General features: G+C 42.1%; 1 protein-coding gene across 1 annotated transcript; it reads left to right on the forward strand.

Moving 5' to 3' along the window:
• Positions 1-24353, forward strand: crtac1b (cartilage acidic protein 1b). The gene is made up of 15 exons (XM_084374975.1): positions 1-36; positions 2034-2224; positions 4222-4418; positions 4792-4928; positions 10635-10791; positions 12753-12887; positions 12983-13125; positions 18274-18410; positions 20600-20682; positions 20944-21044; positions 21136-21304; positions 22514-22659; positions 23037-23079; positions 23189-23332; positions 23613-24353. The coding sequence occupies exons 1-15, from the start codon at positions 16-18 to the stop codon at positions 23738-23740; spliced, it is 1932 nt and encodes a 643-aa protein (XP_084231101.1). The 5' UTR covers positions 1-15; the 3' UTR covers positions 23741-24353.
• Positions 24354-25869: the final 1516 nt, after the last annotated feature.

The following is a 25869-nucleotide window of genomic DNA, read 5'->3' on the forward strand; positions in this document are numbered from 1 at the left end:
CGCTCCACAAGGCACATGCTGATGTTGCACGCTGTGGTAATGGCCTCTTAATGCCAACATAAATAACCACACCGAAAAAAACATTTCTCTGCTTCAAACAGCATGTTTTTTTTCCCCTTCCAGGGTTATTTCATGGTCTTTGACTGTTTTATTACAAATGACTTCATTCGATGTTTCGTGTTCTTGTAGCAGAGCGGCTTGTTGTTGACCCTGCAGATGTCCCCGATGAGTGTTTTGTGAGTCGTTGCTCGTAGAAAAGTCACATTGGAACTTTACTTGGCGACTCAAGTGGGGAGTCTTTACCGCAGTGAACTGTACGTCCTTGACTGGGTAATGTAGTACTCCACCATTTTATCACAATGGTCCCCAATGGTTTTAAGCACTCATCGGTCCTTTTTTCGACATCCTTCTTTATGTTGTTATTGCTGAATTATTAGGAATACGTGACTTTTTCTGGGTTTTCAGGCTGGTGATGAGCTGACATTTGCCCACTGTCCTGCTGCAGTATGGCAGGAAGAAGTCCTGTCTTATATTGTATTATTTGTGTGGTTATTAAAGTTAAACTGCTCATCTAAAGTAGCTGAATCAACTAAAAGTAGATCCTGTGTCTCTTGTTGTCTACTTTAAAAGGATTCCTCACATTAAAGATATTCCTGTACCCTTTTCCAACGCTTTTCCTTTTACTTTCAAATTTTCTTATCCTCCCCTCTTTTATTTATTGCTCACTGCCCCTATCACACACACAGTATATGAGCTGCCTTGTGTAGTCTGGAACAGCTGAGCTCATTTGTCATTACATCCCGTGCTAATGGGAAGAAAACGCCTCATCTTGAGCTCCCAGTGTTGTTAATTAACCCCTCTTGCTAACAGCCACAGTCTACATTGCTGCTGGCCGGCGTTATCGCCGCGCCGCCTGCCAGGAGAGCTAGCATTAGCCGGGGCCATATTTCTGCAGGTGTCAGCCGAGGTGCATCCTCTCCCTGCCGCCGTGCTTTTGAGAGTATTACTCAAACAGCAGTGCCTTTTTTTTTTTTTTATCTCAAATTGAATTGTTGTGGGAGATGTTAAAGAGCCATACATCACCTGGACAGTCACAGCAGAAAGGGAGAATCTGCAGCAGGATGTGGGAACGGCTCGGTGGCAGTACAGGTGCAATGATGACGGAGGCTGCGTTCATAAATCCACGGGTAGAGCATATCAAGTTGTCAGCTTGTAAACGCCTTTCCATACTTGTGTGTTGTGTGTTTTAAGTTTTGCAGTGCTGTTGACGATGAGCCTTTTATTGTTGCCGTAAGGAGGTGACCTACCTCTTTCCTTTCTCCTCTCAGGCATGTTTCTCCTCTATCTCTTCAGTACCAGCACCTCTACCTGCCCACGCTTAAGTTGCTTGCATGGATTCATCCACGTTCACCTTTAATCTACTGACACCAGAAGGACACTTGCACATCACACAGCCCCTCAAAAGAACTTTCCTAATTTAGAGTTGGTCCCTGTCTCTGAGGAAACTGCCCCTCATGTCTGTTATATCAGGTCATATTGGTTTCCTCAGTGCTCACTTGGCCTCTGGCTAATGCCCTTGCTCCACGTATGGATTTTCTGTCCTTTATTTCCTCAGCCTGTCGGCCTGTGATGGGTTGTTCAGATCTAACCCTGCAGAACGCTGCTGATTGCGGTGGTATATCTTCATCTTTATGTCTGAGTAAAGCAGAAAGCTCTGCCAACGATCTGCTGATGTTTGCCGCGCGATGGATTGGGAGTGTTAGCAACAAGGGCATGTGTTGCAGTTTCCAAGTGTATGACTTACAGATTTTATTTGATTCCCCTTCGAGCCGGCTGCCAGCATCAATTTGTGTCGCGGCCCGGTCGAAGAGTGTTGCATGTGAATTTCTTTAGACTCGCTGCGCTTTTGCTCAGCACATGAAATCTTTTGGAGACTCCTTTCAAAAAGAAGAAAGTGTGAGGGGTTTTTGAAGCTGCACAAAGACGAACAGCGTGATGGCAGCCTTCCTCAAACACTGTGTTTCTCCCTTTAGGTGAGGATGTTGTTGTGGCTGGTTTTGTTCCTGCCCGCCGTCTCCTCGGCTCAGCGTTCGGAGCCCATGTTCTCAGCTGTAACCAAGACCGTCCTTCCTCCCGACTACGACAACAACCCCACCCAGCTCAACTACGGCGTGGCCGTCACTGATGTGGACGGGGACGGAGACCTGGAGATGTTTGTAGCTGGGTGAGAAAAAGGGGGGAGGCAGGCTTTTAAAGTTACTTTAATTCAAGCTTTGTGAACCCTAAATCTCTGGTGTCCCCTTGCTCTTTTTACAGTGTTACAAGCACTCTAATTTTTTTCATTACGCGCAATTAGAGTGATTAATTAACCGTTGAGTAATATCAAACTCTAAATTGGAGGCTAAAATGGAAGTGCACTGTCATTTTCCAAGCTAAAGGTTGAAGACAAAGGCAAAAGAGTCCAAGACGAGAGATGAGTAAGGGTGCCATGAGGCTCACTCAGCTGATGAAAATGGATGTGATTGAATAGCGCGCCCATGATGGGAACAGTTTGGCAAGCCTGCCTATATCCAGTGAGGCAGTAATGAATCTCCCATCGCTTAACAGAATATAGATGGACCGAAATGACCCTGCTTAATAAATGTCATTTAGCCAAGACGTCCTATTCAGCAGGTATCCCGGACAGGAGGGCATCACAAAACCTTATAGAGGATGTCATTTGGTTGAAGACTAGATGCGTCTTAGGATGGAGTGTTTTATATTACACTGATGTGGTTTACTGTACGGCCGTGATGACGGTCAGAGCAGATCAGAGTGTTTGAAGTGTTGATAGATCAGATTTTTGTCCTCCTTGTGGCCTCGTTTCTGTGTCACTTTTATTGTCACTAACAGACTACTTATGTCAGAAATATTTCAAAGCATTTATAATGTACATCCAAATGTGCACAACCACAGAGAGGCTTTTTAGAGCTTTAATATTTAGCCAAAATTTGATTTGGACTACAAGCTGTTGCTTCACCCTTCCCTGGTGCAGTAAGAGGATGATTGATTTAATCGACATCCTGAGGTTAATGTAGACTTTGCGGTTCACCCCGTGTTTACAATTAAAAACCAATGCTGATTTTAAAGTCCCCGAAAACTTTCTTTTCTTTTTTTTTTTTGACAATTCTTGTCCGTGCTCCTCTCACTGGGCTTTTGACTCACTTATAAGATGATCTCAATCAGGATTTGAGCAACATTTGAATCCAAATCTGATGACTGGTGGTTATTTTTGCTTATGAGGCCAAACCACTATCAATCAAACATGATCAAACCACACCCACACAGTCCCGATGTAGTGGAATAGCAGTGTTATATTCTAAGTGCTTGATTTTTGATTGTTGCATATTAAGTCACACATATTTTGGTGATAATAATAATTTTAGCTTAAATAGTATTCAACTGACTTAGTTTTTGATTAATACTTAGGTCATGCAAAGGGAGAAATGACATACATATAAAAATGAGAAGAACACATTACAATGTTAGAAATTTTGCATGTTCACAGTTTTGTCAAATGTCAAGGTGTGCACCTCTTTTGTGTGATTGTCATTTGTTTTAAAACCATGTCACTCTTGGTCCATCTTAGGCAGGTTTTCTACGTCGAACTACTGTAATATTGTTGGAAGGTTTGAATTTTCTTTAAGCACAAAAAAAATTATCCTGCAAAACCAGAGATGTCGTATGAAATCCTGCCTACATTACCCACAATGCAAGTCGACTGCCGAGTGTTTTTTATCGAGATTTACTGGTTATGGTCAATTCTTTCTTACGCAACACTTACAGATTTTTTGTATTGTTTTCTGCTCCAACAAGTGTTGGCTCCCTTAAGTGAGGTCACTGGAGGCAATTTATTGAACCTTCACTTTCACTTGTTTCTTTTACATATGTAGTAGTGCATACACACAACAAACAGTTGTTCCCCTTTAACTTTTGACACTTTCACACACAGTTGTCAGGGGCCTTGAAAAACCCAGTTTTACAATATTCTGCAGAACAGAACCTAGAGTAACTTTATCTACAAATGAAGCAACATAAACATTGTTTCGAGAATTTGTAGGCTGCATCAGAAGTTACCACTCATGAATTGTACAACAAAGAATCGCACTTCTTCCAAATTCCTGCTGTCAGTCTGATGAAATGAAGGTGTAACAGCTTTTCCTCTCTGGTGCCTGTTGACAGCTACAACGGCCCAAACCTGGTGCTGAAGTACGACAAGGAGAAGAAAAGGCTTGTCAACATCGCTGTTGACAACCGTAGCTCCCCTTTCTACGCCCTGAGAGACCGTCATGGCAACGCCATCGGGGTGACAGCGTGCGACATCGACGGGGACGGTCGGGAGGAGATTTATGTCCTCAACACCAATAACGCCTTTTCTGGTACAGTACAGTCTGTTACAGTAACGCTTTCATAAAAAATACACCGCACTCACTCAGGAGTTGTACCTCTTTTCTGTACAGAGGCAAAGCAGGAGTATCAGTAAGCAGATATTAAGCTTATCTCATCTGAGTCCTCGTCAGATAACAGATAAGCATTGTGCTGCTATTAATCAATCTGAGAGCTGCAGAGCGCGCACTGCCCAAACGGCAACACCTCCCCTCCATCATCTTTATAAAAATGAGAGAGGTCACTTGCAGCCACAGCAACCTGCTCTTCTGTTTCCAATCACCCACGGTTCTTGTATTGCATAACACCTCTTTACTCTCAGCACAGTCTTTGCCTCTGCTGAACTCTGCGTCTCTCCACATCAAGGTCGGGCCACATATTCTGACAAGCTGTTTAAGTTCCGTAATGGACGCTTTGAAGATCTGCTGAACGATGACATTAACGAACACAGAGATGTTGCCAACCGTATGGCTGGGCGCTCAGTGGCCTGTGTGGACAGAAAGGTACTACACACACACAGACACACACACACACACACACACACACACAGAGTAGAGTATGCAGATCTGCACCACACACACACACACACACACACACACACACACACAAACTCCCCTGAGTGTCTTTTGCGTGCATGCATGGGTGCTTCTGTTTGTTTACCAGTGATAACTCATGCCCTGCCTACGCCGCCCTTCTCAGCATGTGCTATGACAGTTCATTTGGGGGAATGGTGTGCCATTTTCTCTCTTCTGTCCATCGCACCAGTGTAATTACAGAAGCCAGGGCTCGTTTGTTTTATAGAACATCGTACGAGGGGAGGAGTGATGACTGCACACTACTGCTTTCTGCCCGTAGCGTCTTCTCTCTTTCCCTCAGTCCCTTTAGCATTGTTTTCCTCCTTTCTCTCCACCTCCTTTACTTCCTTTTTTTTCTCTCTCTGACTGACACGCTCACACTCTTTCTTTGTCTCTTATCTCGCACACACGCGTAGAGTTCTCACTTCCAATCAGGGGACGGGATAAAGAAAGTAATAGTAGGAAGAGAGGACAGTAGGGATTACAATAGATTTTTCTTAACCACAGTCGCATCTCAGTGAGCACTGATAGGCTGCGCAGCTGCCAAACTGATTGGAGAGATATCTGCTTTTAATGGCATAATGCTTTCAGAGGAGGCCAAAACCCTGATGTGTGCTCTTCCATGCTAGTTCCAGCAGACTGACGGAAAGAAAGAGAGATCACATTTTCCTACTGCCGAGCAAGTTTTATTAGAACAGATTGGAACGATGAGAGAAGGTTACACAGGCCAAAATCAAAGCATGCTAGGAGGCTAACGCGCTCGGTCTCGTTTGCTCATAAATAAAGTGTTATCACTCAGAGGAAAAGAGGGATAATTAGTCATCCGAGAGTTTCATCCCTCCCAGTCTCCTTGAAAGTGACGTCTCATCATTAGTCTTTCACAAACTGATGAAGGTGACATATTGAGGGGTCTCACGTTGAACTGATGGATCGCTTCACTTTCAGGCAGGATGGAGCTTCTGAGAATAAGTGGGTTTTAAAAACCAGAATAATTGAAATGCAGTTGATAAAAAGCACAATATACGTTTCCCTTTAAAAACCAAATTAGATTAGGCTTCTCAGTGATAGCTGTAGAGACTGGTGTAAAGGGCATGCCGCCGCCGCCGCCAACACGCAGGCATGCATGTCACACTATTCACAATGCCAATCCCAGTGACAGAAATTAGCCTTGGGTGAAGACTTATTGAAAAATCATTGACTTTTAAGTTTGTTAAGTAACTGCCGGTGGCCTTCAGGTCTTTCGCTGTAGTTCATTCTCAGTGTGTCTGAGTGTGTCTGAGTGTGTGTGTGTGTGTGTAAGTGCAACCCACTCCTCCTCCCACCTCAGCAGGCCATGTGACGCTTCATGACATTTACATCAACGAGTCTCATTTGCTTTTCTTGTCTTGTGAAAATACAGTAAAGTTAACACAAGTGGTGGAATGGCGCGTTCAGTGTGTGCGTTTTTGCATGTGTGCATGTGTTTGTATTGATTGAAATATGTTAGGCCTGGTGGGAAAGCTCATTGGAATCGAGTGTGTAGTCTATTAGTGTGGTTCCGTCTGTGAGTTTGTGTCTGCAGGGACTCTGGCTGATAATGGAGTGTGAAATTAATCTCCAAAGGGAGGCAGAGGAAAGAGTCAGGGGAGAGGCTGAGGGAGAGAGGGTAAAGGGTAGGAAACAAGGTAAAAGGAGATAAAGAGGGAGAGAAAGGTTTGATCGGGAGAAGGTGAGACTGTGCATTTAAAAAAGAATGAAAAGGTTAAAAATAGTGTATTTAATTCTATAAAAACAATTTGGAGAACAACAATGCATCAGATTTCACCTGAATCTGCAACTCCTCTTTAGCTTTATTGAGCTTTATAGTGAGTTTCAGCTCATTGGTTAGCTGTCCAGACACAACTTAAGACTCCCATAGTGTTTCTTTCTTTCTTTTCTTTCTTTTTTCCCCCGCAAAAAATCTCTTAAAACTCCAAGCATCCAACAGCAGACCAAAACAATTAGATACTAGCTTATGAACATGGTGAAGCAGCTAAAGAGCCAAAAATTCTGTTGGTTGAGACCAAAACCAGAGCTAAAAGAGTGAAAATATAGGACTTATAGTCAGGTGGACACAAACTTGTTGCCACTGAGTGATGAAGTTGTTTAGAATCTGCTGAATTGAAGATTTACATATTCAGAAACCAATGGGCAGAGTAGAAGTGTTGAAAAGTACTGAGGGACAGACTAACACATTGTTGGGTTTATTGACATTTAGAATAATATAAAATATTTAATGACATATAAAACATATTTTAAAAAGCCCTATTATTTAAAAGGTTGGTTAACCTTTTAAAAAAAAAAAATGTTGGTGCTGCTGACAACAATTAAAGATTAAAAATCAGCAGCAACATGTATTTCCAGAGTTGCCCTCAAGATATATATGGGATATAGATATATGTAGCAATCCTGTATTAAAATGTCTGAAAATAACCATTTCATTGTTCAATATTTTGTGGGGTTGTGAACTTACATTATCACAATTGTTTCCACCAAACGCAGAAGTATACTCAAACTAACTGCGTTTCATTAAAGGAACTTGGGGCAGGATTTCTGAAAAAATAAACATGCATTTTAAGTTTTTTAATGCTAATGGGTGATGAAGCATTCAAAACCAAAAAGAATGAGCCCACCCACGTATCTCTCCATTGCCTTGAACAGGCTGTGTGCTGCATAATGTACTGCAATTCGTGGTCCGAATTTCCTACGCAGTCTTGCGTACGTGATGTCAGATGACGCTGAACGCGTGTCCTCGGATACAGGAACCTAGTGTTTGGGTAGTAATGGATTCTGCTACGGCCAGCAAACGTCCCACCACCACACAAAGTCCACTAAAAAGTCATACTAAGAAGAAAACGAAGGTTTTACCAGCGGGATGTCGTGAGTCGAAACGAAATTACAACCAAAGCCGGGCTGGCAGCCGAATACACATCAGATACGCGTTCGGCTCATGGAGGCAGCTTCAACTTGAAGGACTGAAAACAGATGCTGACATGGCTCATTTCCTAGTAACCAGGTAAGAAAACATTACAGGTCATGTTTAGAGCTTGATTTGAAAATCATATGAGATCACCGAGGACTCGGAGTGACCTAACGTGCGAAGTGCCGTTAGTTGCAAACATGTAACTTAGTCCACCGCTGTGTAACACTGAATAGTTACAGACTGCGCATTTTCCACGGTCCTTTAGTCTGAAACCGAATAGTTAGAAATATGTCCCTTTATATATGGGACCGAAAGCCCAACCTGTTATCCGGGAGGTGACGTTAGCAGCTGGATGTAGCCACAGGCTAACGGTTTGTTTGTGTCTGTGTAGTAACATTAGCTGCTTACACACAGCAATCCCGTATCAGAGACGATATTTTTGCCCCAATATGCCGTCTTTGCTTTCGCCTGTGCCTTTCAGACTGCATGTGTGTGTCGTTGCACACAGCGAGCCGGCTTCCCGGCTGCTTCGTGCGTGTAGAGGATAAGGCATCAGCTGCACTTCTGTGAAGAGTTCATGCGTGCTCCCGCGCCGGCTTGGCTGATGGCTGCAGTTACCCTAACAGCCCCAACAGCCGTGGTGTCACTACTGAGTCTTATTTCTTGATCCTGCCCCAGGTTCCTTTAAGTCACTGTTGCTACGTCTGGGATAGGGAAGCAAACGAGACTAAGCTTTACATGAATACAATTTTATTTATTTATTTTTTTAATATATTTTTTCTAACATTACCTTGCCTGTACATTTTCATCAACAATGGTGTTTGTTTAATGCTGTATCCACCACCAACAGAGTGAGTTTGACTGCAGGATCATGTATGTTTATTCGCCTTACTCATGCAGCGTTTATCCGCTGCAAACAGCCAGATTACTTTACTACATTAGCTCTGAACTAACGTTAGCCAGCAACGGCACACAAGGAGCATGTGTTTTTGTTTAACTCAGGTAAACTGTCACTATTCAGCACCAGAGACTCCTGTTCGTCCTCTTCTTTCCCCCTCTCCTCTCTGTAATGTCTCCATGAAATAAAGTACATTTCCCATCCAGCTCCAGTCAGCGGTCAACATTTATTACAGTATGATGACAGAAACACAGATAAAAGAGGTCAGCTCCGTGGATCACTGGTCGAGTGGTCGATAAACAGGAGTGAAGATTAATCCATTTTTTGATCCCAAAATTTTAAACAGTACTCTCTCCTGTCAGTAAACGGCTCCAGATCAGAGCAGAATCTGATTTGACTGGTTTCGCCCACGACACTCTGCAAGTAGTTTTATTTTGATAGAGAGCCCTCCCAACGGCGGAAATTACATATTATACGTTTAAAGGAAGAGAGGCTGCTGTTAAATTTTAAGTTTAAATACTATTCATAAATACTGTGAACACCAAATATTATATATCTTTTCTGTAAAATGGGTGAACTAACCGTTTAAGAGTTCTGCTGAATCATCAAATGATTTATGGAGCTACACATGCCCATTCTGCTTTCTAATTATATTAAATATATAACCACAGTACATTAAATCTGCAGCGTGGGACTTTAACATATGAATGAACATCCATTACATTCAAGCCCCTGCTAAACGAGTTCACACAATGCTGATTAAGCCTATCACTGCCACAGTTTTTAAATATGGATTCTGTGCTGACTTTGATAGTGATGCATTTTACATCAACCAGCAAAGACTGGTACTGGAAATTACTTTCCCTGCCAGCAGGGGGAGAAAAAAGTCCCACACTGCAGGTTTGATATTGCATTAACGGAGACCTAATATTTTTGTTTTTTTCCTTTTCCTTCAGTGTTTTATATCGGTTCTTGTGCATGTAAAAGGTATTGAAAGTTAAAAAGGTCCGCACTAATGGGAAACGCCTCGTCAGTAGTCTTGTCTTTTTTTGTGACTTTGTGACATCACACTACTTCACCATGTCAAACATATGCATAATTTATGACAGCAAATAGTTTGACCCATAATAATAATAATAATAATAATAATAATAATAATAATAATAATAATAATTGATTTAGCGAAATGGAGCTCTGTTGTTGTTAGTGCTGCTGGCTCAGGTGTGTGCAAACCAATCAGAGAAGACTGGGTATTCAGGAGGAGGGGCCTTAAAGAGACAGGAGCTAAAAGAGCGTTTCAGACGGAGAGGGATGTGTTGTAGATAAAGTATTCTTCAGGAAAAATGCGGAGACTGCAGCTTGTGTGATCGAAGGAGTTTAATTGCAAAAAACCTGAAACTTAGTATGAGTTAACATACAGACCTAACATCCTCTTTATACAGAATCCAACAATTATGATTTGATTACAGGAAGACATCTGTTTCCTGTTCTTTCGGCACACACCTGTTTCCTGAAACCAATATATCCCAATAAAAAGGAAATAACAAGAGTGAGAACTTAACATGAATTTTGTCTTCATAATATTAACATACACTATGTCCCCAATATATTCAGTAATGCAAATACACAATAGAATACAGTGCTGCAGCACTGGACAGCATGAGAAAACAGATGTGTGTTTTGAGCATTAAAGCATGTAATCCTATTCTAGCAGTAACCAAAAACAAAATTATAAACCTGAAAACGTAATATTTCTCCTTTAATAAATGTTAACCATATTTGTTTTTTTCCTCAGGGCACAGGGCGTTATGCTATCTACATAGCTAACTATGCCAGTGGCAACGTGGGTCCTCATGCACTGATTGAAATGGATGAGGCAGCGAGTGACCTTTCACAGGGCGTCATTGCCCTCTCCAACGTGGCAGAGCAGGCCGGAGTCAACAAGTTCACTGGTAGGTATATAAAAAAAGACTGTGTGACGTACACCCTCAATGCAAGAACCTCCAGCACCACTGGACCTTCAGCCTGATTTATACAGACGTCTGCGGAGGAGCATGTGCTTGTTGTGCTTGTACCCAGAGAGTCTGAAATATAGGACGTTGGTCCGGAGCGCGTTCTTGACGGGAGGTGAGTCGGGGAGAGTTGGAGGAGTGCCAGAAAAAAAGGAAAAAGTGAGAGAAAGAAGGAGAACATGACGAGCGTAAGCATGAGAGAAGAAAGAGATGACTGGAGAGGGAGAGAGGGAGGAAGAAGTGTTTGTGGGCTCTTTTGGCCCTGTCAGCTGTTTACTCCAGTCAAAGTCACAGGACGCAAAGGGCGACACACGCATACATCAGAGCAGCTCAACGGCCCAGAGATGACATCTGTCAGAGCCTGCTGTGGTTCTACAAGACTTCTGAAGCTGTGAATATACTGTAAGTACATGGACGCTACTACAGGAGTCAGAGTCAGTGTTGCTTTACATGCAAGAAAGGGAAACAGAGACTGTATTTTCCAATCACCCAAGAACCTTCTTCGCAATGTATGACTTAAAATCCTCTGTTTAATGAGGATACAGGCTTCTGAAAATGTGGTGTAAGAGATTCAAAAGTCAGACTTTCAGTTGCCACCAAACCCTGGTGCTTATTTGTTGCATTTTTATGTGTGCATTGTGTTTACCATTTTTATGCCTCCTATTTCTCTCAACTTTGAATGTGTTTTTATTGATTGTTTCTGCCTTGCTTGCTGCAATAGCTCTTCCTGTTCTGGGACAATAAAGCTCTGAACTGAAATGAGCAAAGGAATTACTTTGATTAAAGTTACCGAAACTGAATGGATGACCTTGAGAGTGATTATTTATATCAAAAATAGCAACGGAATTTATCGCCTCACCTCAGCTCACTTCCCTCGCTTGGATCAACACTTCACTTAACCCTGTGATGGATACCTGCTTCGGTGTGGAAGAGGAGGACAATAAATGCCAAAATGAACGATTTCATCATGATTTGTTTCTTTGATAATAGAGATCATCATGAGTAAAAAATCCTGCCTTGATGATACTTTATTGTAACCGCTGAAAAGTCCTTGACGCTCGTGTCCGAGGAAGTTTTGGAAACGGGACACGACTTTGTGTTTGAGCGTAACAAAATCAATCTTCATCATGTGCGGATCCTTTTGCATGCAGGATGTCATCCAAGCCATCGGAGGGGCAGAGTGGGCTGGACCAGAATGACTGTGAATGATGTACGGTGGATGGCTTTGTCATCAAACTGCCGTTAATCAGAGCAGAGGGACAGTCGGTGAAGTTGTATATCTAATGGTTACATATCTCCGGAGAGACATTAGTGGTTTATGGCCATAGGGGGCGAGTGATATTTGTCTGGGCTGATGGAGCGGGCCAGTAAATCAGCAGCGAGTCCTGACTCACAGCACTGACTCTGCACACTGGAAGGGCAATCAAAGCCCTTTCAACTCCATAATTAGACTCCGCTGGTCTCAGATGAGACACTTTAGTGAGACACTTCACTTTATCGAATGTCATTGGAACATCCTGCGGTGATATTGAGAGAGTGTTGAACAGTCACAAAGATCTGTTCGTAAGGAGAAAATCACTGTTAGTTTTTGGTTAATGCAAAAGATTCCCAGCGTGTGTCGCATCTTTGTGTTTTTGTATTTGTTTGTGCTTGTGCCGAGGTGTGTTCGTGTGTGTGTGGCCCATCAGAGTCAGTGTCTGTGTCAGCAGAAAGACCTGCTCTGCTCAGAGGGAAATGGCCTGGAAAAACAGTAATGATCTCTCGTCGTTCACTTTTGTTATGAAGCCGATTTCTCTCCCTCTGTTGTTTCACCGATCCTGCTTCCTTTTTCCCCCCAAAATTCTCCGTTCAACCTCTTTTTTACTGGCTAATTCTCTGTCTGTCTTTCTCCATTTGTGCAGGAGGGCGAGGTGTCGTGGTGGGGCCTATTGTCAGTCAGAGCATGTCCGACGTCTTTTGCGACAACGAGTACGGACCCAACTTCCTGTTCAGGAACAACGGAGATGGAACTTTTACTGATGTGGCGCAGCAGGCTGGTGAGAGCAACGTGCACAGTCTAACACATCATTGCCTTGTAGATCAGTTCATGTGAATCTGGTGTACAACGGAGTGTATTACCATATCCCTGTAGGTGTGGAGGACCCCATGCAGCACGGCAGAGGGGTTGCTCTGGCAGACTTCAACCGTGACGGCAAGACAGACATCGTCTACGGGAACTGGAATGGACCGCATCGCCTGTACATTCAGATGAATAACCGCAAACAGAAGTTCAAGGTGGGTCCAAGGGTGCTTCTTGGTTAGATTACCTAATGAAAACAAATACTTATTTAAAGACTTATTGTATCAGTGTCGGTTTGAAAGTACCATTAAGCTTCGAACAATGGTTGGATGCGCAAAAAGTGTACCTGTTCCAGTGTTTGGTGGAGGAAGTATTCAGCTCCTTTCTTAAGTAAGAGTACAGATACCACACTAACACCACTGTTTCAAGTAAAGATCCTGCATTCAAAATGTGACTTAAGTAAAAGTATGTAAGTACAATCAGGAAAATGTAAGTTGAGTATTAAAAGAAGAAGAAGAAGAATCTTTAATTATGTCATGTATTGTACAACATACAACATAGTGAAACTGGTATTCTGTATTTAACCCATCCCAAGGTAGCAGTGAGCACTGTACGCGCCCTGGGACAAACTCCAGATGTTAGCCAGTGCCTTGGTCAGGGGCACCGACTGGAGAATTCATCTAAAGTCCATGTTGATGCTCAGTGCAGTAAAATGTCCCCTGTGACTGTAATATAATTATGTATCATATCATTGTATTATTATTACTCATACATTTGTTCAATAAAAGTAGACTTTACTGTTATAGTTGGTTGAGGTGGAGCTCATTTTGATGAACGAAAAGAGCTTTTTTCTCATCTCCCACACTATCTCCAGGTATAAAAATAACTAATACACTATCTAAAGCTGTCAGATAAATGTAGTGAAAGCAAAAATAAAATATTTCCCTCTGAATCGTAGTGGATTAGAAGGTGAAGGTAGAATGAAAAGAAAAGAAAGTAAAGTATCATGAATTTGTCCTTCAGTACTTGAGTGAAGCTCTTAAGTTACATCCCATCACTGCACTTTCAGTTGTACACGCAAAATTACACATCCTCATACTTAAATGGTACAGTCACAGCTGGTTAGGGTTAGGATTGTTTTTGTAGTTTGGGTTAATCACTATGTAACGTACTGTACCTATGTTACCTATGTTATTATGTATGTGATGTTACCTCACTACGTTACTAAGTTAAAAGAGCTCATTGTGACTTCTGGTTTCAATCTGGACTCGGACAGCGGTCTCCTGAATGGAAGTCCTGTGCTTTTATAACCCGCCCATCCATCCCCGACCTCCGCCCTAAACAGACTTTTGACTCTTTCTAATTCTGCTCCTCACTTCCTCCTTTGCAGCTGTAATAATTACTACAGCTGCTAGAGGTCGCTGCCTAACAAATATGGATGAGCTATTTTCATTTATGACTTGTACAGTACGGTTGCTTTTCTGATGAGGACAGGCTCGCACAAAAAAGTGAGAGTTGCGTGAAGAGTAAACAAAGAGTCTCACACCTCTGCATGACTGACCAGTGGCTGCAGGAAGTCTGATTACTGGTTTTGTAAACAAGAATCATCTGATGCAGTCAGATTAAGCCCTCCCAGATTCCTCCACCATGAATGTTTCATACAGTGCACAATTAGACTAACGAGCACTTTGTTTGAAGCACACTGAGGCTTTAATTTATTGATCAAAGTTTTTTAGTTGACCCAAATTACAAAACATACTGAATAAGCATTCACGTATCTGAAGTAGTAACCATTCATTTTGGTTGGGACTATTTCTTTGGTGGAAAGATTGTACAGTCTCTGTGTTGAATGACTCCCTCATCAGAAGATCAGGTGCAGCTGATGATGCAGGTGAGTTTTAAAGCGAGTCTGTTGATCTCTCTACTTCTTCTCTCCTCAGAATCAGAGACTAATGAACAAGCAACACTCAAACAGCAAATCTCACCTATTCACTCTGTGACTCACAGTTATCTATGCTAATGGCCAGCTAGTGAATTAACACTCGTCAGTGGGGGAACACTTTGAGATTGAGTGGGACTTAAAGATGGACGCGCAGTGATTTACTGAATCAACGACTCTATAGACTACCGCTGTGAGGCAGCGGTGTACATGTGTACGCGTATTACAGTAAAGAGCGGCAGAGACGGAGACGAGCTCTGGTGCTTGTAAATCTGCGGAGGTTTCGTGCTCGGTGATCTATCTGTCAGCACCTGCAGCTGCATCTTTTACCAAAGAGATAAACGTCACAGGAGACATCTTTATAGGGGTCAAATAAGGGGTTAATGTGTGATGCTTAGCCCAGAGACAGTTCCATCAGTGTGACACACACACACACACAGGAACACGCACAGAAGACAAATTGAATTAGCTGGCCGATGTTTTTTTTTTAAACCAAGATTGTTAAATCACGAGCCCACAACACATTCAGGACCCCTTCCCTCCACACAAGCTGACACTCCTACTCGCCGTGTTGACCTTTGGCATGCATAATGAAGCCGTTGTATCACTCCAGTAAACCGCTAATTAAATTGGGCTGAAGCAGCAGCTTGCCTGGGCAGTGGAAAGTGCCGATTAGGGCTGTTTGTGCTTTAATTAAAATCTATTGCCCAGGTTTTCCTTACAAAAGGTTTAACACTTCTACACAAAAGCACACCCACACATATTAAAAATGTATTTCAAGAGAAGAAAAACTTACCAACTAGAAGTTTTTCTTAATTGTGTTCTGAAATCAGAGCGATTCTTACACTAAATGAGAATACAGTGTACAAATTCTTGTCATAAAACAGTGCAGTAAAATAGTACACAGTACACAATTAAAAATCAACACATTTGGAATATTATTAAAAAAATATTTAATATATAATATAATGAATTCCTTGTCATAACACATTCACAAAAGTTGTGAATAATTACCTTCCATTTTCAGATTCATAATATAAACTGTAGAGCACTTTTTAAACAAACTTTCTCCCCTCTACTTCCGTAAATCTCATGCTTCTATGCTCCATATTTGTTTTGGTGGGAGTCCCTTCCTTTTTTTCTTACGGCACATCTATTCATCCAGCTAGTAATATAGTAAATTAAGAACTGTCCCTCCCTCCCCTCATGGCCTCAGTTGGCCATCCCCTCTCCTTCACCTGAGAAGCAGAAGGTCACTGTTCGCCCTCCCCCCACCGGCTTTATGAGCCTTATAATTAAAACAGGGAGTAAATACTGGAGGGAGTGAAGGGCCGCTCTATAACTCTTCCTCGACTTATCACCGTGTCACTGAAGCGAGGAGATATCCGTTACTTTCTCGTGCAAAAACTCCTCTGCTGAGGAGACTTTTTTCGGGCAGGAGAGCTGCAGTCTGCTTTTCAGATGCCAGAGGATGTAAAACGGGCCTTTGTTCTTATCGTTGGCTTTTGATGAAACTCGTAGCTAGGGTGATTCTGAGATGACAGATCAGTGTCTAACTCAAGGACTGGATTATTGATGGACATGCTGTCTGTTGTGGAGGTTGAACTTGTGACCTTCATGTTATGGAATAGACTCTCGAGCAATTGGCTCAGCTTGCACCACCGGTGGGTTGGTGCGCTGTGTGGTTGGACTGAACACAGATACGATGTAAGGCGTAATAACAACAGGTTTTAGTGCATAATGTTGAGATTTAAGATCAATTCCATTTCCAATTTTTACACCTAACCCTCCTTTTCCAGTTTCGAGAACAGTTACTTGAAGTAGTGGTTGAAATCTCCCACTATGAACGAGACCCTTCAAGACCCTCATACGCCATCAGTGGTCGTACATGGCGTTTATTTAAACAGACACTACCAGACATTTCCCATGTGCAGTCTTCAACTGTGGTAACTTCTGTGTAACTTTTGCAATCCTTGTGTTATCTCAATGACATTTACCATTCATCTAAAGGAGATCGAAAAGCACAGAATCTCACTATTCGTTCACAACTTCACGCTCAATCGAGTCATCAAATAGAAAAGAACACTGCTTCATTACCTGGCTGCTTGTGCTGCATTAAAGGCTAAATTGGCAACACATGCTCCTACCCTGCCAGTCTGCACTGATATTAGAGGAGAGTTACCAAGTGCAGCACCTTCCATGAATGGAGGAATGCAACGTTGAAATATGTCAACATGCGAGACTGTCCTGCACAAATCAACAACAACATTGAATGTTAGCTAGCTAGCAAGTTAGCTACCGAGACGTCAACAAACTAGTAGTGATTGTTTTATGTTCGTCGTAAATAAAAGGATCATAATACATGAAAAGACAGAGAGTTGTCATAACCCTCGGTTTGAGGTGTCCCTGATAAACCTCCGTTGGAAGGGTCACCATGTAGCCCCAACATTTCGACATACTCCTCTATCCCAACAAGAATGGAGACACTACCCCTAGGGGTTAATGGAGCATTTGTGAACCAACCTCATCCTTCCCATTGAAGGAAAAACTATTTTTAGAATTGCATTTTATAGAATTTGAGAATATGCTGTTATCAGCATATATAGCAACAAAAAGGACATTTATTGGAAGACGCAACTGATTTTTTAAAGGGACTGTTTGCCCGAAATTCAAAAATACATATTTTCCTGCTTGCAAATAGCACTACAGGTGCTATTTGTCTATTTAGATTGTTTTGGTGTGAGTTGCCTAGCAGCTTGTGGTGCTTTAAGAGCACCCAAAAAAAAATACATTTGAACAGCATGTCTCTTTTGGGAATCATGACGCACTTGCTCTAGATAATCCAGAGACTGTATTATGAGCAGTCTCATTTACAAACTATTTTCTTTATACCAAACTACACCCGCCAAACGGGATGTAAACATTAATGGCCACCGCTTTAGCTGAGCTGTAACATTAGGCAGCCTCTCGCTGCAATTCATCCTCAGCACTCCACCATGAAAAATAGAATCTAATTTTCAGAATCTGACCCAGTGGCAAGAATCTGGAACTATAGAATAATCAATTTTCTCACTGATTGTCTTGTTTGCATATGTTGGTCATACAGAGGCATTCTTTGGAAGGTCAAAATAAAACAGCGCTTACCCAAAAAAGAAAATATATGAACACAGACTTATATGAAATATATGAAAGAAACCCAAGACATTGAGGTGTAACGTATACGCATAGAAGCTGAGCATGAGCATGTTCTGGGACTGCTGCTGCTGAATTTTCTTCTTTTTTTTTAGCTTCTAACTGCTGAAAAGGCATTTCAAGCGTTTCACCTCACAGCAATAGAAAAACCTGCCTGTGTCTGTATTCTTAGCTCGTGCATACATTTGCGTGTGTGTGTGTCTGATGTTCCATGTGTTTGCTTTGTTCTCAGGACATAGCATCCCAGAAGTTTTCCATGCCGTCCCCGGTTCGCACCGTTATCGCTGCAGACTTTGACAATGACAACGAGCTGGAGGTCTTCTTCAATAACATCGCCTACAGGGGTCCATCTGCCAACAGGCTCTTTAGGTACACACTCAATAATAGACACACTCATACATACGCACACAAGTATGGTAGTGAGTTTTAATAGCAGTTTGGTGATGAGCTTAATGAATTACTCTTGTGTCTTGATTTAATATTCTAAAACCGGGCTTGGAGGAAGCTGAGAAGAATTTAAAATTCCCAGCCAAGGATACTTATCTAGTCTGGCATCCCGCCTCCTCCTCCACACATGAATGAGTCTTTCATTAAGACAGTTTTAGGTCTCTTTTTGGCTCACGGTTTGGCTTCCTCTCTAGATAATATTAATGAGCTGAGCTCTGAAAATGCAATATATGATACATATCAATTGTTAGGACTTAATAGTAGAATAAACCCATCCTGTCTGAATAAAGAATCTGATCTGGCATGTTTTTCTGAACAGGATGCAGAAGTCATGATGAATGTGGCCATGAGCTGGTGGGTCAATTCATACTGAATATCAATAATCAGTGTAAGCCCCAGAGATTTCCTGGATCAGAATAGTCCTGCACGCCAGGTCACTGGAGGAGAATTTGTCTTTCTGGACACGCTGAAGGTCTGAGAGGGTCACTGCTCCACAGCCCGTGGCTCTGCCATTGTCTAGTATGAAGATGAATCAGCTAATTTAACTCTGCTCTCTGGCACTGAAAAAAAAACAGGCTCAAACTATTGTGCCCGAGCTAATTAATTAAATTCTGCTAATCAATATTTAGCTGAGCTGAGGGCTTTAACAGCCAGGATCAGCACATTGGTGCACTGGGAAATGAAATTATAACTAAAGGAAACTTGGATACAGAAATGCTTTGTCATTAAAGGTGCATTGCAGGTAGTTATGTGCATGATCTGTCATTCAAGTCAGGCCAAATCATTCATAAGGCATACTTTAAAAAACATCTTCAGAGAAAGATGACAATCACATAAAACCAAGGAAATTATGATGAAAAAAATCAGTAAATGAATAGATAGAATAAATAAAGGTCAATAATTTTAATCATGTTGTATGTGGCATTAAAAAAATTATGACCTCAAAGTTACTATTAGGACTGCACCATATAATTTCAAGTTTTTTTCTGCTTGATACAAAAGCAGAACTCACAAGTTTGTCATTGTAATGATTAATCTACACGAGAAGTTTGTCACTTACAGTAGTCAGCAAAAGAGACATGCAGGCGCAGCATACACAGCAACCACCAGTCATTCTTGATCAATGTATCCAAAAATGCAGGGCTTGTTTGGTTCTTTGATAAAATGAATGTGTTTTTCAGTTGCTTTATATATCACAGAAAACCACAATATCGCAATGTCATGTCAGTTTTTTCCAATATCCTGCAGCCCTGCTTACTATTTACAAATACTGAATGTCATGTGAGATGACATTTGAGACTTAAAGGAGAAGAAGTATGAAGATCCTTATTTAAAGCAGCAATGACCTGCTGCAAAGTCCTGCAGTCTATATTTATCATCCTACACAAATAAAAGTACAAAATTATGTCAGCAAAATGTATTTAAAGTAAGTTGAGTATCCCCTCTTAGATGTTATATTATTATACAGTCTGTTACATTATTGGAGTATTATCTCTGACACATTAACTTGTCAGTAATATTTTAATGTGTAGCTGGTTGAGGAAGGCTAATTTTACATACTTTATGTACTGTAATATAGTTAAGTTTATGTCACTTTATCATATTTTATTAGCTGATTATATCTTGGAAACACTTTGAAATAAAACATTTCTAGTTAATTCATATTTAGTTAATAGTTATTTCACTATAAGCAAACAATGAAATGCTTTATAAACCATCCATCAAGCAACTGTTTATTGTAAAGTTACAACTCATGTGTATAATACTTTGTAAACTGTTAGCAAATACTGTGTAGCTCATCTGTAAACATTATTTGGATGGCTGTTATATTGTAGCAACTGATGCTTAGAAAATGGTTGGTAAATGGTTTATAAAGCATTTCTTTGTCAACAGAGAAATAACTATAACTAAAGTAAAATCACTGGAAATTTACGGTTTATTAATGATGGTATTATCAAGTGTTCACCATATATGTGTATGCACAATCTCAATCAGTTGTACTTTTAATTGCCAAATACTCAGTACTTGGTACTCAAGTACAAGTACCTCAAAAATGTTAGTTTGTTGCTTCTATATAAAATGTGTCAATTGCTGTGACGCTGATGTGATAGGGTGAGCAGGAGAGAACATGGAGACCCCCAGATAGAAGAGCTGAACGTTGGGGAGGCGTCAGAGCCTGAAGGACGAGGAACTGGTGAGTGCTTTCATCTTTCATCTCAGCATCAACAATGACAAGTGTCTGCTATTCCAAAGTCTTACCATTAGGTGGCACCAGTGCTCCACTGGAGATCTGTGCTCCTTCATGTGCTTTATAAAAGAAATAAAGACTTGTTCCACATAATTAGTTATGACTGATGAAACATTATGTCCATGTTTCCCTGCATTAAGACAATAACTGTTATGCAGGCTGTTTCCGGAAGTGTTTAGTTGCATCATCACTGTAATGGCCCTCCAGGTGCTGTAGCCACAGACTTTGATGGTGACGGGCGTCTGGAGCTGCTGGTGTCTCACGGGGAAAGTGCAGCACAGCCGCTCTCCGTCTACAAAGTCATCCAGGTGAGTGTTTGGAAGACGTCTGAAAAGCCTCGGCATCGCTTTGACAGTGTTATCTTGAGAGTTCCCTTTTCTTATTCTGTCTGTGTCTCAGGGAACCACTAACTCCTGGCTGCGAGTGATTCCCCGCACCAAATTCGGTGCTTTTGCCCGAGGAGCTAAAGTGGTGGTGTACACCAAAAAGAGTGGCCCACACACACGGATCATTGATGGTGGCTCAGGGTACCTGTGTGAGATGGAGCCTGTCGCCCACTTTGGCCTTGGTAAGGTTTTATTTCAACAATTAAACTAATACTGTTACATCACCTGTTATATATATTGTGGAATTATTTTATCCATTTTTTGCTGTCCATCACCACTTCTTAGAGCTCAAGGTGACGTCTTCAGGTCGCATATTTAGCCTGACAATTACATAAAACTGGTAAAAAGCATCAAAATCTCAAATGTGAGTTGCCAAAATAGGCAGATGTTTGTTTTGGCATGTTTTTCTTTGGATAAAGACTTGTTGTTGATTTAGTCTCTGTTGATCGATTAATCGCTTAGTTGACTTACCATTTTTAGCACCACTGCTTGGGATGGATGAGTAAAGGTTAGACAGACAAAGAGATATGGATGACAGAACGAGCTCTCCAGTGAGTAGCAGTGAGAAGGAAAATGACAGCTCCATGTGGAAAGCATTGTTTTATACCTCCAGCCTGATTGGACACCCATGGGAGAGTAGAGAGAGATGGGGGGACAGGTGTTGCCGCTGGAAGCCAGACTAGAACCAGCTCCTTCTGCCCCCATAGGACTGTCAGCTGCTGGTCATCCAGCCCTGCTACCTGGGAACGGCTCCAAACACAGATCATCTCTGGAGGCCCTTGATTTTACTGCCTGATTAGTCATCACACACTCCAAGAGCTAATCTTCCGCTTCATCGTGGCTTCAGAACACACTTGCAAAAAGCGACAGACTGTAAGACATGTGATACATCCCCCACCACTAAACAAGAGGGCGTCATGCAGTTCAGAGCAGGTGAAATATTCTTTGGCTCTCAGGCAGCACACCTGCTGAGCAGATCACTGCCTGGCAAGGTAACTCAAGATCTGTTTACATTAGAAATGCCACTTTAATTAAGTGCTGCAGAGGCCCTCTGGAGAGGGGCTTTCTCTCTGCCTGATTAAAATGTTTAATGGAGAGAGAAGAGGAGAGTGCCACTCCCTGTCTGAAAGAGAGGGGAAGAGAAAGGCCTCATGAGACTACAGCATCTCCTGAAAATCACAAAATGATGCATGAATGTTCCTCTGTGTGTGTGTGTGTCTGTCTGTCTGTCTGTCTGTCTGTCTGTCTGTCTGTCTGTGTGTGTGTGTGTGTGTGTGTGTGTGTGTGTGTGTGTGTGTGTGTGTGTGTGTGTGTGTGTGTGTGTGTGTGTGTGTGTGTGTGTGTGTGTGTGTGTGTGTGTGTGTGTCGGACTGTGCTGTATGTCTGACCAGGTAAGGATGTTGCCACGAATGTTGAGGTGTACTGGCCAGACGGCCGCTCGGTGGCTCGACCCCTGGAACCCTCAGATGTCAACACAGTGCTGGAGATACACTATCCAAGAGATGAGGAAGAAATCACTCCTACTGTGGAGATAGAGGTACAGCACTGCTTCATAGCAATACTCTACTGTCAACTTCTAAAGGACATTATGAGTAGAATCTTAAAATGCCTTTGTTTTCAATTTCAATATCAATGAACTGTCCTGGCTTTGCTCTGAGATGAAGGAGCTTAAACGAACACATGTAACACAGGACTGCTCAGTGATTCTCTCTAAGGGTGCAAGTGGATCCGAGACACGCCAACAAAATGGCTCAATCAGAGTGAAAGTGTCTCTATTAGTTATGTTTCTCCACTCGTTTATCAGCTTTTACTGTATTTGTCACCTGTCTGTATAATTGCTTAAACAATCTACACATAAGAGGATTTTCATTCAAACCCATTCTTGTTTCTAATCAGACTGACCGTGTCTTACAGTGTGGTCATGGGTTTGCCCTGAATGAGAATGGCCGTTGCACAGGTAAGCTGCAAACATCTATCTGTTGACCCGCTCTCTACTTGTGTCTTTTTTTCAAAATCAAGACAAAAAGTGTGTTTCCTTCCCTTGCCTTACCCTCCTCCTCCCTCAGATGAAGATGAGTGTAGCCAGTTCCCCTCTGTGTGCCCCTCTGACCGCCCTATCTGCACCAACACCTATGGCAGCTATAAGTGCCGCGCCAAGAGGAGATGCAACCAGGGCTTTGAGCCCAACGATGATGGCTCGGCCTGTGTGGGTGAGTGGTCCTGGCAGAGTCAGGGTAGACTTAGCTGGATTACTAAGATCGGGAGAACAAAGGAAGCACTGCCAGAGAGCGAGATGCCTTAAGCTGCCTTAATTACTCTGGTTTGGAGTAAAGGCTTAGAGGTGCTAACATTCCTCTGACCGTGTCCCCTCTCTGCACCCCGCTGTCTTGCATGACTAACTCCCCCATGTGAATGAGCTCTCTTTCAGCCATAAAGACGCAGATGTTGGCTAACTTTTCCCTGCCCTCTGTTTCGCCTCTTTCTCTGCAGCCCAGATCGCTTACTTTGGGGGTACACGGTCTTCTGGGGAACGCAGGTGGTCGGGCATTTCTTTCTGGCTGCTCTCCGTCTCTGTGCTACCACTCGTCTCCTCCCATCTCCAGACTGGACTACTGTAGCTGCCGCTGTCTTCTCCCCTTCACAACTCTCTCCACTGCTTCATGGGGATGTACAGAAACTCTCAAAGCAAACTTTTCACTGAAACATCTCTTCCTCCTTCTCCTCTGTGGATCTCTGCTATCTTTTTCCAACAGTTATTCACATTCTTGCCCACCGCTCTCCGCTGGTATGTGTCACCTCTTGGCTCCCGGCCCCCTCTGGACTGTAAAGAAGCACACAGGGAGCATGCTCGCTGGGAGCTATGGGGTTCAGAAGTAACTGTGTCACACCCGCAGAGCCCTCACGTCATCACCTGGCACTTATCTTAGTGGGACCTGAACCGAAGCCAAGTCAATAAGTCGGGCTGCAGCACATAAAGCACTGCACACACTGTACAGCAGACAGATCTACTGACTCCACACACCACATTCATTAGAGACACGCTGAGGCCCCATCTGTATCTCCACAGTGCCACTATATTAATCCTTACAATGTCACTCTCAGTCTTATTATAGGCTTACTGGGATGCTGAGGAGCACCAGGTCTCCAAGCTTTAGGTTCTGTGTGTATGTGTGTGCGTCCGAAGAGACAGTCCGGTAGAGAAACATATGCCAGACCATCTGTCTCTGATGCTAGCTTACATTTTGTTACCTATGAATAACATAACACAAGGTGGAGTGTGTGTGTGTGTGTGTGTGTGTGTGTGTGAGCACAAGAGTCTGCAGGAGTAAATTGAATTTGATTAAGTACAGTAGCCTGAAGGTGTACTTGAATCATAACTGACTTGATTTTTTAATGATCAGCCACTTAAATTAAAACTTAGAGGTGCATTTTAAACGAGGTTCAGCCTTCAATATTCACTGCTAAAATTAATTTCTTAAATGATTCTCATCGAAAAGAAAAGTGGAAACAGTCAATCCCCCATTAGTGTTTCCAAGTGGTATTACTGTCTGTGCCGCTGTCACAAAGACAGCCAGGTTGCTTTTCACTTCCCACAGGGAAGCAGCTAACAGCAACACAGGACAAAATAGCTATATAATAGAGACGTGAACCAATTAGGAGAGGTGCCGGGCTGCCAGACTGACTCGTTAACCAGTCAGCCTTCATTTTCCCGGGAGATTTCGTGCGGAGAAAACTGCACAGGGAAATTGAGGTTTAAAGGAGTGCCTATCTAAATCCTTGTGTCATTATTCTAGAGCTAATACGTTGTGCAATCACGTTTACAGCAAAAAATGTGTCAATTGCCAGTTCAGTTATTGCTTATTTTCCCATTTAAGATTAAAATAATGGGCAGTTGACAAGAACATGCAGACAAAAGGAAAATGATCTCGATTTTATGGACCATGATGTTTCTGAAATAAACTATTGTTCTGAACAAACACCTAAAATGAAACTCACCAGTCCATTTAATGTAGCGCTGGTGATGTTCCACATTAAGCTCAATAATGTGCAGTAAAATAATCTGTTTAAAATCTTTTTAACGTTTTAATGTCATTTTAACGTTCAAGCACAGTAGCTGGAAGGTCGACTTGAATCCATAAAAAGATATTAAACAGCTTTAAAATAGTTTGCTACATAATGTAAAACTACAGTATAAAGGACAATCCTGGTGATATTCTATATTTTTGTTATTGTCAAAACATCCCATGAAAAAACAAAGTCAATAAAGCATAAGTAAGTCCCTTAATAATGTGTCACTTCCCTACCCTGCCTGTGGCATTCTGACTGTATGTTGTCCAGTTGGGAATTGTAGTTTTTAGTAAATGTTACTCTAACAGGAGTAAATGATGCATGTTTGTTGGGTATGCTATTTATTGCTGCAGCGAAGTGTACTTAACATGAAATTTGTCTCCAAGATGACCAATTTTGGTCTGCGATGCTAGCATTTTATGACTGGGATGGAGGGGGCTGGGAGCTTTAAGTCACGTGCACATTTGATATTTGAAAGACACAGAGGAGGTGAGAGCTGATCACTGTTAGTTATCAGGGCTGTCAGTCCATACATTAAGCACAGTCTTACATTTTAATCTTTTTACTCCCTTTACTTTATTGCCTGCTCTGCACAGCACAGATAATGTACATTTTTTTCCATACCAACACATTTTGTGATTTGTAGATAGCATGCATGATGCCAGCTGAAAGAGAAGGG

The sequence above is a fragment of the Pagrus pagrus genome (genome assembly GCF_965226575.1).
Source record: "Pagrus pagrus genome assembly, chromosome: 15".
Classification (NCBI taxonomy): Eukaryota; Metazoa; Chordata; class Actinopteri; order Spariformes; family Sparidae; genus Pagrus; species Pagrus pagrus.